The sequence below is a fragment of the Phacochoerus africanus genome, chromosome 11 (assembly GCF_016906955.1).
Source record: "Phacochoerus africanus isolate WHEZ1 chromosome 11, ROS_Pafr_v1, whole genome shotgun sequence".
NCBI classification, from domain to species: domain Eukaryota; kingdom Metazoa; phylum Chordata; class Mammalia; order Artiodactyla; family Suidae; genus Phacochoerus; species Phacochoerus africanus.
This window is the reverse complement of record NC_062554.1, coordinates 119474775-119489087: the sequence shown is the minus strand read 5'-3', so window position 1 is coordinate 119489087 and position 14313 is coordinate 119474775. Positions and strand designations below refer to the sequence as shown.

The 14313-nt window shown below is 38.1% G+C and overlaps 1 protein-coding gene across 6 annotated transcripts in view; it reads right to left on the bottom strand.

The window, feature by feature from the left end:
* Positions 1-14313, bottom strand: part of RASAL2 (RAS protein activator like 2) — a 388439-nt gene that overhangs the window by 137029 nt on the left and 237097 nt on the right. Inside the window, exon 1 of one of the 6 annotated variants that reach the window (XM_047752628.1) lies at positions 13751-14153. The exons of the other annotated variants lie outside the window; for them this stretch is intronic. Coding sequence (XP_047608584.1) covers positions 13751-13763 — 13 coding nt within the window. The 5' untranslated portion in view covers positions 13764-14153. Of the gene's footprint in view, positions 1-13750; positions 14154-14313 lie in introns of those variants that run through there. 6 annotated transcript variants of the gene reach the window in all.

The window sequence follows — 14313 nt, the reverse complement described above, 5'->3', positions numbered from 1 at the left end:
CCCTAACCAAAAGATACAACTCTGAGTTCCGTGCCAAACATTCTTTACTTCTATTTATAGTTTTAGTACCCAAATGTCTATCCCTCATTATACAGTTTTGTTTTCCCCTCTCCTAAACTTTATACAAGTGCTATAACAACACACATATTTTAAAATTTGTGTTTTTTTACTCAAGATTATGCTTTTAAGGTTCATTAATATTGTTGTGTCACTACGGTTTGTTCATTTTCATTGCTGTATTCTAATGCATTACTATCTTACATGTTCAAAACCCAATTTTGCTGATTTTTTTTCCAGGTTGTATCCATTTGGGGGTTCTTAATGGATGTTTGTTTGTTCTTATATATACATCTTCATGTATTTTTACTGGATTAGCATCATTTTTAGTTTTACTAGATAAAGCCAAACTGTTTTCTAAAGAAACTCCATGAATTTTTGTTTCCACTAGCAATGCAAGAGTTCCCACTGCTCTTATATCCTGGACAACTTTGGTTTCATCAGATTTTAAATTTCAGCCAACCTTGAGGTTGTGTGGTATTTCTCCTTGATTATTCATGAATAATCTGGCTGAGTACCTCTTCAAATGTGTATTATTTTCTTTTGTGAAGTGTCTATTCAAGTCTTTTTCCCATTTTTCTATTGAACTTTGTCTTACTAAGTTGTAAGAGTGCTTGATATATTCCAGTATATTCTCTTTGTTAGCTTGCTTTATTTTCTCTGAGCAGTGTGTTTTGATAAACAAAAGTTCTTAACATAGCAACATGTCTAACTTTTTTCTTCTTTATAGTTAGTGCTTTTTCTGATTGATTTAAAAATTATTTCTTTATCCTAAAGCCTCTAAAGATGTTATAATATGGGCAAGAAAATACAATGGAGAAAAGCGGTATTGGGAAAGCTGGACAGCTGCATGTAAATCAATTAAATAAGAACACTCCCTCACACCATACATAATAATAAACCCCAAATGGCTTAAAGACTTAAATATAAGACATGACACTATAAAACTCCTTGAAGAGAACATAGGCATAAAATTCTCTGACATCAATCGTTTTCTTAGGTCAGCCTCCCAAGGCAATAGAAGTAAAAGCAAAAATAAACAATGGGACCTGATCAAACTTATAAGCTTTTGTACAGCAAAGGAAATCATAAAGTGAGAATACAACCTATGGACTGGGAGAAAAATATTTGCAAATGATGCGACCAACAAGAGCTTAATTTCCAAAACATACAAACAGCTCATACAACTCAATAACAAGAAAATAAAAACCCAATCAAAAATGGGCAGAAGACCTAAAGAGACATTTTACCAAGGAAAAGACCTAGATGTCCAAAAGACTGATTTCATTTAGCATAATGCCCTCCAAGTCCATCTATGTTGCTGCAAGCGGCAAAATTTCATTCTTTCTTATGGCTGAGTAGTATTTCCTTGTACGGAATTAGATCTTTCTTAAATGTTTGCTAGAATGCTTAAGCAAAGTCCTCTGGGCTTAGATTTTATTTGAGGTAAAGATTTTAACTTCATATTCAATTTCTTTAACAGTTATATAAGTATTAGGATATTCTTCTTGTGTCAGTTTCAGCAAGCTGTATTTCCCGAAAAGTTTTAGTATTGCACCTACTTTTAAAATTTGTTTCCACAAAATTGTTCATATCTTGTATTTTTTTTTTTAACTATGTGCAGGATTGACAGCAATGTACCCTTTTACATTCCTGCTAATTATGTTTTTCTCGATCGGTCTTGCCAAAGGCAACGATGTTCTTTCAAATAACCAATTCTTAGCTTTGTTGATGTTCCCTACTGTGTTTAATTCATTCCTATTCTTATCCTTTTTTTCCTTCCTTCTATGTTTGTTACTATGGTACTATTTTTCTAACTTCAAGTTCTACTCTAGCTAAATCATACACATTTTGATATATAATATTTTCAGTATCATTTGGTTCTAACTTCCATTATGATTTCTTCATCGAGGAGTTCCCGTCGTGGCGCAGGGGTTAACGAATCCGACAAGGAACCATGAGGTTGTGGGTTCGATCCCTGGCCTTGCTCAGTGAGTTAAGGATCTGGCGTTGCTGTGAGCTGTGGTGTACGTTGCAGACACGGCTCGGATCCTGTGTTGCTGTGGCTCTGGCGTAGGCCAGTGGCTACAGCTCCAATTCGATCCCTAGCCTGGGAACTTCCATATGCCGTAGAAAGAGGCCCTAGAAAAGGCAAAAACACAAAAAAAAAAAGAAAAAAGAAAAAATGATTTCTTGGAGTTCCCGTCGTGGCGCAGTGGTTAACGAATCTTACTAGGAACCATGAGGTTGCAGGTTCGGTCCCTGCCCTTGCTCAGTGGGTCAACGATCCGGCGTTGCCGTGAGCTGTGGTGTAGGTTGCAGACGCGACTCCGATCCCGCACTGCTGTGGCTGTGGTGTAGGCCAGTGGCTATAGCTCCGATTAGACCCCTAGCCTGGGAACCTCCATATGCTGCGGGAGCGGCCCAAAGAAGTAGCAAAAAGACAAAAAAAAAAAAAAAGATTTCTTCATTGATCTATGGATTATTTAGAAGCGTCTCTCAGATGCTTTTAAGAAGTTTTTTTTTTTTTTTTTAAATACATTTATCTCATTTAATTGTTTTCAGCAGGAGAGTTATTCAGAGAACCCAGCCCACCATTACCAGAAACAAAGAGCCTATGGTATATTCTTAAGTGAAAAATGTTAAGCTGAACTACAACATGTATTGTTTGATTTTGCTGAAAACACAGAAAAGCTGTCTATGCTCATGTATTATTTACATATACACACGCATACACAGAGTCTGGAAGAATAAATACGATTTTTTCTTTTTCTTTCTTTTTTTTTTCTTTTTTGCTTTTTAGGGTCACGCCTGCGCCATATGGATGTTCTCAGGCTATGGATTGAATCAGAGCTGCCCCTGCTGGCTTACACCACGGACACAGCAATGCCAGATCTGAGCCTCATCTGTGACCCACACCACAGCTCACAGCAACGCCAGATCCTTAACCCACTGAGCAATGCCAGGGATTAAACATGCATCCTCATGGACACTAGCTGGATTCTCAACCTGCTGAGCAATGGGAATTCCCTAATTGTTAATTTCCGTTTTATGAGCAGAAAAATAGTAGAATTCCTAGAGTATGGGGAGAGGAAGACATTTTATCCCTGGACCTGATTTGAAATTATTGGAGGCACCAGCTATTACTGCCATCTTTAAAATTAAGAGCTTATTTAAACTAGACCCACATAGTAACTTCAATTATCATAATAGATTAGAAAATTATATATAATCAGGGGAGCAGGGAACTTGAAACTTTATTCAATTAATTTTGGCCTTCAAATAAGATGTGACTTCAGGAAAAGTAAGATTTTACTTTTGATATCTCAGAAAGAAGCAGTTCCTAAGACTCAGTTTTAGAGCCAGAATATACTTCTCAAATTCTACACATTACCACATTCTCTTTTTTCCCTTCTTAATGAATAAGGAAAATATTGGTGACTACGTTTTCGCATATGTTTTGTATTTTTGCTCCTCACACTGAATAATGCCAGAGTTTACTTCAGATCTGATTTTCTAGCCTTTCCATCACTGAAAACATGCCCCCAATTTTTTAGCTATGGTACAAGGGAGAGAGCAGAGTACTCTAAAAGGAACTACAAAGTAAAACAGAAAATTACTTAACACCTCTTAAGGGTTATGTCTTAAAACATCATCAAATAAATCCAAATAAATAAAAATGAAGAGAAGTTCAAGGAATAAGGATGGCACAGACTGTCAAGAACTATGAGGCATTAAATGATACACATCTGAAAGGGTCCGTAATTGGAAGGCAGGACTGAAAGTGGAGAGGACGCTGTCCAAACGGTGGGGACATACAACATCTTCACAGGCATGGGGACCTCCTTCGTCAGCTAAGCCTTCAAGAGCAACATAATTTCAGACTGGATAGGTCTATCACTTTCTAACTGTAATTTAAAAAAATTAAGTAAAGAGATTTTTCTTTCTCTTTCCCCTTCAAACCTAAGTTACAGGACAATAGAAACCTTTTTAAGGCTCTTCAGGTTTCGTCCAGTTGTTGCTTATGTTACATTTTTCCCTGACAGTCTAAAAGAGATGTTTTTAAGTTTTAATATCCAATCATAACATACAAAGAACTTCTGCACGCCTATAAGAAAAAAGACAAGACTTCAATGTCCATTTTACCAAAGAGCCAATTCAATATGTGAGGGGGTGCTCAGTTTCATTATTCATCAGGGAAATGCAAATTTAAGCCAAAATGGAATTACATACCCATCAGAATGTCTAAAACGAGAAAAACAGAAAATACAAAATGTTGACAAGGATCTGGAACAAAATGACTTTTCACAGGTTGCTGATGAGACTGTGAAACTCTCATCAGAGTTGTACAACTACTTTGAAGAACTGCACGACAGTAACTACCACAGCTGAACAATGTTCTGTGACCCGGCAATTCCACTCCTATATATGCACCTTACAGATGGGCACACAGAGGTTCCCCACAAGACCTGCGCAAAAGTGTTCATAACAGCTAAAAATTAGAAACCACCCAAGTACTCATTAGCAGTAGAATGGATAACTTGTGGTTTGCTTATATAATGGAATTCTGTACAGCACCAGAAAAGAACAAAGTACTGCTTCCTGCAATGGAATGGATGTATCTCACAAATCTGTATCTGTGACCATGAAAAGTTAGTCTCAAAAGAATGTACCCACTGTTTGATTCCACTTATACACTGTTAAAATTCCTCCGAAGTGACAGGAGTCAGGATAGTGATTACCCTTCTGAGATAATGCCTGGAAAGAGTGCATAAAGGAGGCTCCTGGTTGCTGGTAATGTTCTGTTTTGTTTAATCTAAATGCTGGTTACAGGAACAATTTTTTTAAATTACCATGTGAAAAACTTTTATTGACCTGTACACTCATTATTTATACACTTTTCTGAATGTATGCTATCCTTTAGCAAGAACTTTGAGAAAAGATATGTAATTTTGCTAAAACAAATAAACAAGCAAACAAACCAAAAAACCCCACAAAACGGAAACAAAAAACTGCAAGCAAACTTCCAGAATGACGTTGTGATATTCTCTGAAGGTCCATTTTGTTTGGGGTATGTTGTTTTGTTTTGTTTTTTGTTTTTGGTCTTTTTGCCTTTTCTAGGGCCGTACCTGTGGCAGATGGAGGTTCCCAGGCTGGGGGTCGAATCGGAGCTGTAGCTGTTGGCCTGCGCCAGAGCCACAGCAATGCAGGATCCGAGCCACATCTGCAACCTACACCACAGCTCACAGCAAAGCTGGATCCTTAACCCACTGAAGGAGGCCAGGGATGGAACTCGCAACCTCATGGTTCCAAATCGGATTCGTTACCCACTGAGCCATGATGGGAACTCCAAGTATGTTTATTCTTAACCTGAAAGTTTTCTAGTGTATGTGTATAGTCAAGGACTTTATATTTGAGGTCATTTAAAGCGTTAGATGAGGAAAGCCACCTATAGACCAGGTTTGCAAGTGCATCTTCAAAGCAAAATCGCAAGATGTGAGTAACAGAACTACCAAGCTTTTCATAAGCTTTCAAAGTGCCATTCGTAAGTATTCAGAGACATATAAAACACTGATTTTCACGTCAAATATTTTGCAGTAGTAATAATTTATACATATTATAAATATATATTTATTATTATATAACATATATTACTGTGATGTATATAAAGATATACATGTACTCATACCAAAGACATGTGTATTTACACATAGTTATGAATTAGTTCAGGATAAAAATTTAATAAGAGTTTTCTGTACTTTTGGCTTTAATATCACTTTGCTTTAAATTTCTATGCTTTTAAAGGTTATGTGATTACGTGTTATATTGAAAGAAAAATGAAACATTTAAAACAGCCCTTTCATCACTTAAAAATGTGGAAATATCCCGTACAACAAATAGAAGATAGTTAATAAATGTTAATTTTCTTTTTCTTTGCAAAAAAACAAACTTGACATATTCTTGAACACACGTTTCTTCTCTTCTCAGATAAACTACTCTCTCCATTTTATCCTTCCCATTCTGAAGCATGAAAATGCCTGTGTTCAGCTCTATTTCTGGACTCGTTTATAGCAATCTTCTCCACTAGATCCTTCACATCTCGCTATTTTACTCACGCTCACTGTGTTCACGTTAGCATGCTACATACTCACGGACCTAAAACAGCACCCCTTTGTTATTTCAGTTTCTACGGAACAGGAGTACAGGTAGGGTGTAGAGTAGCGCGAGGTCAAAACCAAAGTACTAGCGGCTGCTGCCTCATCTGGATCTCGGGGTCCTCTTGTTGTAGGACTGAAATCCCTGTTTTCTTACTGGCTCTGGGCAGGGAGTCAGTCTCAGCTCCTAGAGGCCACCTTTGGGTCCCATTTTTGTGTCACTCACAAAACACAGCGGCTTCCTTGTTCAAAACCAGTGAGAGAGTCTATTCTGCTATGATGAAGTCTAATATAGAAAGCAACATAATCATACAGAGTAACTAACTACCATCATCTTTGCCATACGAGACAACCTAATCAAGGGAGTGGCTATCCCATCACAGTAACACATCCCGGCCCTACCTACACTGAAGGGTAGCGGATTTACAGAGACATGGGTATCGTACATACCCACATCATAAACACCAAGCCTTTGTACATGATTTTTTTTTTTTTCTTTTGTGGCTGCACCGATGGCATATGTAAGTTCTTGGGCCAGGGATCAGAACTAAACCGCAGTTGTGACCTACGCCACAGCTGTGGCAATGCTGGGTCCTTAACCCACAGCATTGGGAAGGGGATTGAACCTGCGGTGCCTCAGAGACAGTACCAGATTTTTAACCCGCTGCACCAGAGCAGGAACTCCATGTACATGGTTCTAAATTGTGCTATTTTTTTTCCTTTTCAAATTAAATGTGGACTATTTCATTGAAGACAATGATACTCTAATTCTGGCAGGTAAACAATCTCACCTTTATGTCAACTAAATTATTATTAGTTTTATGAGGACTATCTGTGATATCAGAATTTTCATTTTCAATCTGCCATTTTTTAATAAAATAGAAAACACAATAAAATGTTTAATTGTGCAAACACTGCTGAACAGCTTCTGATGCCACATTAACTGCTGATGAACATGTGACCCTACCTCATATTTATCATTAACTGATGAACGTATAACCCAAAGCTATAGATGAAATACAAGTTGGGAGGACTTGCTCTATCAGTTATCAAGACTTCGTCTTCATCTTCTTCTTCATTATTTTTTTTTTTTTTGCTTTTTAGGGTCCCACCTGCAGTATATGGAAGTTCCCAGGCAAGGAGTCAAATCAGAGCTGCAGCTGCTGGCCTCTGCCACAGCCAGAGCAATGTGGAATTGGATCCACGTCTGCAACCTACACTGCCACTCATGGCAAGGATCACTTACCCGAGCAGGGCCAGGGATCTAACCCACAGCCTCACAGTTAACTAGTTGGGCTCGTTACCGCTAAGCCACAGTGGAACTCCCATCAAGATTTCTTATAAAGCTATCGTAATTGAGACAAAGTGGTATTAGTTTTGGAAATAGATCAGTGGAACAGAGAGTCCTGAAACAGATCTATGCATATTATTTATGATAAAAATTAGTGAATTAAAAAGTCAACCATTTTGCAGTTCTGCAAAGTTTCTGAGAAAAACTAGTAAATAATTGGCTGGATTTTCTTTTTAAAAAGGACCAGACGAAAGCCTGGCTTCTGGGAAAAAACAAATAAACAAGCAACCCACCCCCCCACCCACTCCATGGGGTAGGGGGAATCTGTGAAATGAAACAGTGTTATCAAGGACTGATTTAAACAGTTCTACTGAGGCTCAGAGGACAAACAGATATACTACCACTAGATTTCTGCCTTTTATATTACAGTAAATTCCCTTTGAAGAGTAAATTTTGGTTTCGTTAATATAAATGTTTCTAAAGAAGACTGGTTTTCATTCTTCGTAATGACCGGAATAACTTGCAGGATTTCTTCCTTACACCATATCTTTGGCTTTGTTAATAAAAATGGTCATCACTGGCTCCGATTGAAAAAGAAAAAAAAAAAAAAAAGCCACTTCTTTGGAAAATTTAAATTTAAAAGTTGATCATCATTCAAGTATTTACTGAGTGTTGTATTTATACAGGAAGGAAATGAATAAAACTAAAATTACCAAAAATATATTTCATAATTTTAGCAACTGTCACTGTGCAAATATTTATAAGGAAAATAATGGTACCTGTAAAACAGAGTGACATTTATTGCTTAAGGAAACTACCATGATGTTTCACTGAGCTTCAAGTGGAGGCAAAAATGCTTTAAGAAAAATCTCAAGATGTATGTAAGCTAACTATATCGAAGATAAAGATCTTAATTCATTAAAAAATCTCCTTGGAGTTCCCTTCGTAGCTCAGCAGTTAATGAACCCGAGTAGGATCCATGAGGATGCGGGTTCGATCCCTGGCCTTGTTCAATGCGCTAAGGATCTGGTGTTGCCATGAGCTGTGGTATGGGTCGAAGACACGGCTCGGATCCTGCATTGCTGTGGCTGTGGTGTAGGCCAGTGGCTACAGCTCCAATTTAACCCCTAGCCTGGGAACCTCCATATGCCTCCAGTGCAGTCCTAAAAAGCAAAAACAAACAAACAAAAAACTCCTTATATTTCAGCTGTACTAGAGACTCACAAAAATCAGACCAAATACTGTGATACAATTCTTCTCCCATACACAGAAACTAATTAAATAATTACTTTTCTTAGAGTGGGCAGTTTCCCATACTTTAAGAAAATGCTAATAAGAAATTTAACTGAACTAAGCAAACTCTTAGAAAAGAGTTCTTGGTATAAAGAAGTTGATGACCCTTTCCCGTTAACAGACATATCACATCTTGTCCTGTCCCTTGACAGAGCAAAGCAAATACTATGTATTCATACAGGCTATATTTTTTGTGGCTCTTCTTGCACTCTCTTTGACATATCATTCCTTTTTTATACAAAATGAAATAAATTATTTCATTTATTTACCTGACACTTTATAGTCGAAGAAAAATGATCATTGAAGTAGGGACTCAAACATCTTACCTTCTCCTATCTGACTCAAGAGACTAGAAATCAATTCAACTATACACAACCCATGTGAAGCACAACTGGGCAGGAAAATTACAAACTGGAGCATTAAAAAGTGAAAGAATCTCCAGTTTTTCTAGCCTTCATATTAACTGAAGGTAATAACTATGAATAGTTAACTATCCAACAGTGTTGCTAAGTTTTTCAAAGGTGCTCTACAGTCTGTGGAATTCAATGCAATACATCAGAGTAAGCAACTTGTCCAACAGGTTGGCTACCCTAGGTGACAGCTGATCCTGAATGACACCTGCTTGATCCCAGCAGCTAAACTTGCTTGTTTACTTTTGAAAGTCTGACAAAAAAAAAAAAAAAAAAAGAACACGCCGAACCTGGTCATTTTTCTTCTTCAAAGAAGAGAACTGAACTAACCTAAACTAACTTTTCAAGTTGCTGTTTCAGCAAGTCACTTATTTATAAAATACTGTAAAGCTGAGAATGACAGAAATGTGGAGTTTTGTGGAGTCTAATTACTGATGAGAACCCCTCGATGGCTCCCTCTCCACATGTTTAAGTTCAGAGAGCGCTTCATTCAGCAGAAAAGAAAGGTCTGGGAAGGGGCAAGGAAGGTACCAGAGAAGATAAAGACTTTCATCTGAATTTTAACGATGATTCAGTAAATCTCTCCTGCTTGTCAAGTATGCACAAAGAAAGTATTCTCAGTGGCAATGCTTACGGCTTCCAAACACAAGCTGACATCATACCCATAATTACACGTGGGACTTTGATAGACTGAATCCTCAGCAGTGCACGCGCATGCACGCGCACGCTCGTGCGCGCGCACACACACACACACACATGAAGGAAAAAACAAAGGAAATACAAGACAGCTGTTAAGGGGATTCATATTGCTGAATCATGACTCATTTTCTTGACTCACTGTTCACTAGGAAATAAAAGGACATAATTTTTTCTCTCTCCACACTAAAGAGTTAGGTATTTTAGAAAGTTTATGCAATGCAAATGTAAGAATCTGGTGAACCTTATTTCACCACAATCACCTGCTTCTTCACTAAAACTGATATTCAGGGAACTGAAAACAAGAACAACTGCTAACAACCACTAGAGAGTGTGAAAGAACAGAAAAAAACATAACCAGTTGGTACTTCTCCTCTTTAGAGGCTGCTACAGGTCAAGATTGAAGCAGAAGGGGAAACACAACTGCACTGTCTACATAAAAGGACTCCCAGAGTTTTGAGTGGATAATCAGGTAACTTCACCTGACAACTCAGAGCATTTTACATGTCCAGCCTCAAGCCCCTGCCTCTTGGACTCTTTCATCTTCACTTTTGTTTGAAGAGTTTTCATTCTTACAGTTTTAAGGAGCATACAAAACAGAATTATACTTGAGAAGTAGAGAGGAGTTCCCGATATGACGCAGCAGAAAGAAACCCGACTAGGAACCATGAGGTTGCAGGTTTGATCCCTGGCCTTGCTCAGTGGGTTAAGGATCCAGCGTTGCCATGAGCTGCGGTGTAGGTCGCAGACATGGCTTGGATCCTGCACTGCTGTGGCCGTGGTGTAGCCTGGCAGCTATAGCTCCAATTAGACCCCTAGCCTGGGAACCTCCATATTCCCTGGGTGCAGCCCTAAAAAGCAGGGGGAAAAAAAAAAGTAGAGAGAAACTGCAATAGGAAAGGAGAAATAACTCCTCTGAATGGGACAAAAGTTTTTATCAACTATAGCCAGATTTTTAATCAGAAAAAAATGTCGTAGTGGCAGTTCCCATTGTGGCTCAGCAGTAACAAACTCAACTAGTATCCATGAGGATGCGGGTTCAATCCCTGGCCTCACTCAGTGGGTCGGGGATCCAGCGTTGCCGTGAGTTGTGGTGGAGGTCGAAGACGAGGCTCAGATCCTGCGTTGCTGTGGCTGTGGTATAAGCTGTAGCTTTCAGCTCTGATTTGACCCCTAGCCTAGGAACTTGCCTATGACACAGGTGCGCCCCCTCCCCCCAAAAAAAAGGAAAAAAAGAAAGAAAGAAATGTCACAGCTATATTGCACACCTCTTTACTTTCTTTGAAAATTTAATATATGAACTATATGAATATATACTTCATGAAAAAAATTAGAGAACCTATTTTTAAAGAAAAAATCACGAGTGGTATAAATGGGCCTGCCTTCAAAAAAACAACGGTCAGAGAAAATCATTTCACATAATACATAAGAGAGTTTCTTTCCTCATGCCATTCATTTCTCTCTACCCACTCCCTTCCCATTTACAATTTGTCATTGGTCACAAAATGGGCACCTTATTAGCACAGTGTATTTCCCTAACACAGAAAGTATAAGCTTGCATAATCTGACATTTGTATCCAGGAGAGAAAAAGGAGTATGTGTTTCCTTCTAATATTTTCCTCTTTCCAATGCCTGGTAGTGAATTTTATAATGATGAGGTTGATTAATAGTTTCTTTCAAGTTAGATCAGTAGAATACCAGCAACTGATTAATGACCTGATTGTTTCTTATATGGGGAAATACAGTAAGGCCAAAAGTCCATCTTGATCTATCTGTCCATCCATCCATCCATCCACCCATCTAACTATCATATATACACACGTAACACACACACGTATCATGGCAGTCCTTTCACATACTCCACGCAGGATAAAAGACGAGAAAAATCTAAGCCTGTGTAACGCAACGTGAACACTGTTCAGCTGGACAGAACATTAGGTTCTCATACTCACAGCCATCAGTCCTCTAATAAACAGTGTGTTTTAATAATGGATTCAGCAGTAAGACAAACAGTCTCTTGTTTCCTACTGGGTGGAGAACGTGCTTTGTAATTTGGCTTCCGATAGCCGAGAGCAGAAATGAAACTATTCCTTACAACTTACTGCTCATCCCTCGCAGACTTGTAAATCACAACTGCATCTGCACAGATGCAGTTGAAAACTGGAATGAGCAGGTCAAGCTTCAACACAAAAACACTACAACCCTTCACTGTGCTTATGGCCAAATCAAGCTAAGTTGTTCCCAGGAATTGTAAAGAGCCATGACAGACCCTTTTGACAGTGGCTATCTTTACTCTTTAGCTCACTAGAATAGTGTGGCCTCTCAAAACCTCACAATGGTCTCCAGAAAAATGGAAAGGGCAGCAACCTTTTTAGGGACTAAATGAAAATGTATGAAGACAGATGTTTGCTGTCTGTTGTGACTCTCAAGATCCTCCACTTAAGTTACCGTCTAACACATAATTCATGAGGTGAAGTAACAGAGGGCCCTTATAAACGGACAGAAACAGAGCTGGACCTTGGATAAGGAAGCAAGTGGTCCCAACAGTTGGATAACTTTAAAATGTTATGTTACATTAAAAAAATATAAACACAGAGAAGGCAGTGAATATGGGATATTTTGTTTGTAGGAAACAGATACAAGTTAACCCTAAAAGCTTTACTAAACTATGCAGAAAATTGCTAAGTCCTAAAATCTTTAAAAGAAATTAAAATCAATTTGAGGGTTTTAATTTTCTATATAGATACTCAGAATGTCACAGCTATGTAATTGTTTATATAAAAACAGCATACAAACCACAGTCATCTTCCATAAATAAAAGCTGTTGTTTTATTCTAATAAATATTTTGTCACATATTTTTGGTTTTGAACAAGAGATATCAACATTGATGACAGCCATCCTCCAATAACCCCTCCCCCTAACATTGCAATCTAGGTTTCTGATGCATTTGGTCTTAAGGCAATAATTCATGGTACATGACACCAGCATAGACAGTATGGATAAAGTATAGAGCCTCAATGTAGTACCACAAAAAAACTAGTAGAGTGAAAATCAAGAGACCAGGATTTTCAATTCTGTTCTAACTCTGTGATCTTGAGCAAGCATGAAATTCCTTAGACCTCAATGTTCTCACTGAAAATGGAGAGTGTGGACTGCAGTAGGTAATCTCTAAAGTCTCTTTCAGATTTAACTTCCAATGAACTGATCAGTTAAGGTTTCTAATTTGTCATGTATTGGCAGAGGATATTAAAACCTGCCCTGGACAAAAAAACAAAAACAAAAACAAAAAAACCCCAAAAAACAAACAAGCAACGTTCTCATTTGAGCTATCACTGTTGTCTACAGATCCAACCTGTTGAACTTTCTGAATGATGCAGATTGAGTACGTGCTGCTGAGATTCCAGCAAGGCTGTTATGATATTATTGATGGACAATAAATTTTGTCTCCCTCAAAGAGAAATGGGCTGTATTCATTCCCAGGTACCTAAATATTTCATAAAGAATCTGGGGAAGATCCAGAATAAGAATCCACTTCAAATCATTAAAAGAATAGGTAAATGTTGCAGTGTTAGTATTTTGCTATGATCATTTCACTTTCAATTTATCTGAATTTCTCAGAAAGCTATTCTTGAGCTGGATTTTGTACTGGATATTGACAGCCTCCACACAACACTCCTGTGAACTCACAGTAATGAAAACCACCATATGTTTTCAAAAGCCAATAATCACAAAAATCAACAGTCCTTGTATTTGTGAAATTAAAAAAAAAAAAAAACAACCCACCCATTCCCTTTAAATATATACAAACTTTTAGTTTCTATTTCAGATAGACTGTAGGATCTCTTACCTGGGGTCTGCATTCTGTGAAGTTTCTGGCTGTTGCTAACATGATCTTTCCGGCATGCCAGTCAGAAACACTTTCTATACCGTACTAGCCCGTGCTCGCTCTTTTGCTTTCTCTCTTTTTTTTCCTCTCACTCTGTGCCTCAGACGGTTTGGAATGCAGAAAAGCCAGAGCCAACGCCAGTCAAACTAAATCCTTTTTTTCCCTCCGCTCCTTTGCTAGAGAGCCCGGAACAATAGCCAGTCATCCTTCCTACTCACAGCGCCTCTCTTCCACAGCACAGGGGGCAGGCAACCTCGTTCAGGAGAGGCCATGGGATTTACCAAGCAAGCTAAGTCAACTCTTCTGTCCCAAGGGTGGCTACGTACACCTGTGTGTTTTAAGAAGTGATTCACTTTTTAAAGCAATCTATTTCAAAATCTGTCCTATTTTAGGGATAGGAAAATAAAACACATTTTAGAGATTCTTATTTTGAAATGTTATTCTGAATTTAAAATATAAACTTTTCAAAGTACAAAAAACAGGAAATGTCTTCCAGCTGATACATACATACATATATATATATA